The 2,719-nt window shown below is 31.3% G+C and overlaps 1 protein-coding gene across 1 annotated transcript; it reads left to right on the top strand.

Moving 5' to 3' along the window:
• Positions 1 to 207: 207 nt before the first annotated feature.
• On the top strand, positions 208 to 2,256 carry LOC117124053 (transmembrane protein with metallophosphoesterase domain-like; the record flags this gene model as incomplete). The annotated part of the gene is given in 2 exon segments (XM_033270179.1): positions 208 to 1,043; positions 2,146 to 2,256. Coding segments are annotated over 2 exon segments (886 nt in total), but the record flags the coding sequence as incomplete, so codon positions are not given.
• Positions 2,257 to 2,719: the final 463 nt, after the last annotated feature.

Genomic DNA, 2,719 nt, shown 5'->3' with positions numbered 1-2,719 from the left:
GTATATAGCCGCTATAACCATGCTATAACAACTCCCTGATTTAACGAACCAGTCGAATGAAAATAATACTCAACGAAAATTCGTACTCAACGAAATGAACCAGTCGAATAAGCCCAAAGTTGCTGATGTCATCAAAAGGGGCGGGGCTTAACTAGAAGAGGTCGTCATTCACGCTTGAATAGATTCAAGCTTAAAGTACGGAAATATTGTGGAACAACACGATACGTATAATTTCTTATTTCCTACTTCGGCCTCGGCTATCGTCAAAATGTCTACTATTACGAGAAAGTTGATATGGTTGTTCTGTTTTCTGGTGACCGTTTCGTTATTAAGCTCATTAGCTGTCCGCAATTCACACCGCAAAATTCGAGCCTTAGTTTTACGCGCTCAAATCGTCCTCCTTATAGAATCTATTCTTTCTTTGGGTTCAATATATATTTGGCGAAATATTTCACAAGTGTACCCTGCTGTAGGAGCAGGCTTAATCTACGAAGTGGTGGCTAGGGAAACTCGGTTAACAACAAGTGGCAGCGGGCAGTGTAGTAGTAGGCCTAGTAGGGCCAGGCCTAGCTATATTAAGAGGCGTTTCCAAACCCTATGGAAATTATTCCTTTTTACTATTATTGTTAGTGCTCAACTATGCTATCCTTTGGGTGTAACATACGTTTCAGTGGAGCCGTATACAATTGTTTTGTTCTGCTACATATGCCTAGGCATTCATATATTGTTAATGACAAATATAACATTATATCATTTATTTGGTTATGTATTCCAAAAAATATTTTGCCCCGAGACAGATCCTGTATTGGCAAATTTTGTGAAAGTGGTTGTTATAGTTATTGTATCAGGTTTCCTTGCTTTTTCTGCTGTTTCACAAGCTTTTTATGGACCGATTATAAAGAAAGTTGATGTTCCAATTAATAATCTCCCAAAATCCTTTGATGGTACAAGAATTGTACAGGTATCAGATATCCATCTAGGGCCTACTGTAGGCAGGTCACAACTTCAAAGAGCCATACAGCTAATAAACAGTCTGAACCCAGGTATATGGCCTTAATTTTCTCTTGTTTATTATGTTTGTTTTGATTCAAAAATGTCATGACCGTTGCATGTTAATTTATTAGGCGTACTCATAATTCTAAAGAATATTACCATATTTATTTACAAATTTGTGTTAAATTTTTATTATTTTATACCATATTAATACAATCAATCATACTGGTTATCAATTTACAATTATTGTAGAACAGTATATAAATATATATAAAGAGTAAATTAAAATAAATAAATATAAACAGTAAGTTAAAATAAATAAATAAAAGATATGCAAACTCTTGTTTGAAGATTTTCAGAAGTCTCCATGTTTAGTATTTTAATTAAGAATATGATCATTGGAGGCTGTCTGTGATCCAAATGATGGCTACGGTGACCTGATCATTGGAGGCTGTCTGTGATCCAAATGATGGCTACGGTGACCTTCCAATTTGTGCATTTATTCGGTATAAAACAATCTCAATCGGAAGATCGAAGTAGACTATTGTTATTATTATTATTAATATTATTGTTATTATTATTGTTATTGTTATTATTAATATTATTGTTATTATATTTATCATTATAATTATTGTTATATTATTTATTAATATTATCTTTAATATTTATTAATATTATTACTTTATTTTTTATCAAAACTATTATCTTTATTCCTTATTACTATTTAATTTATTTATTTATTAATTATAATTATTATTTATATTCTCAAAGAAAAAAAAAATGTATTCACTTTATTTATTTATTCACCTGTTAGCTTTTGTTTGGTGGGGGGCATTTGTGTATGTATGTGGTGTTGAGGGTGTTTCCTTATTCAATTTCCTTATATCACTTGCTGTTGTTGGCATTCTTATATTCTTTTTTCTTACTTCAGATAAATAAATAAATTAAGTAGTCTGTTTACAAATGCAATGCAAACATTCAAGGACTAATGGATATTTTATCCTTTTTGTAATTTTCTCATTTTTGTATGCTTATAATTTTAAAAATGTTAATCAAAAAATGCTCAATGATGTGTGTAGCTTGAGATTGACATGAAATAAATGATCATGTTTATTGGTGAAAAAATGTGATAAACATTTTCTGTTTTTGCAGACCTTGTAAGTATTACTGGAGACTTGGTAGATTCACCTGTTGAGTACCTGTCCGAGGCAGCGTTACCCTTGACCCAAATCAGCCCACCTTATGGCACTTACTTTGTTACAGGTAAAATTAAGAAATTTGTTTCAGAATCTAAATGTATCATCAAAACTACCACACATTTTACAAGAAATGAAATATGGCACTGAGTTAATGGAGCTGTGCCACCTAAATTACTATTCACACATAAAGTACACATTTAAATATAATAAATGAAAAACTTATGAATACAATATACATAATGTATCATTATAAGTAAAACACAGCTATGGACCTGAAGCTTAGTGGCAGCTTGACTTTGAATAGTCTGATATTCCTATATTCAAGTTCTATGACAGCAGCTCTCGGAACAAAACCAACACCATTCTCTTAAGCCTAATCAAATACTGCAAGCCGTTAGTCAGAATAAATAATAAAAATATTGAACCATGAAATTGAATACCCAAAAAAAAAACCAAAAAACACAAAATTCGATATCTACATCTAAAGTACCAAAGAAATCATTAGATTTTGAGATTAAAATTACCTT

Source organism: Anneissia japonica, unplaced genomic scaffold (assembly GCF_011630105.1).
Source record: "Anneissia japonica isolate Jap-2015-1 unplaced genomic scaffold, ASM1163010v1 scaffold522_len1101056_cov227, whole genome shotgun sequence".
NCBI classification, from domain to species: Eukaryota; Metazoa; Echinodermata; class Crinoidea; order Comatulida; family Comatulidae; genus Anneissia; species Anneissia japonica.
This window is presented reverse-complemented; position numbering and strand designations above follow the sequence as displayed.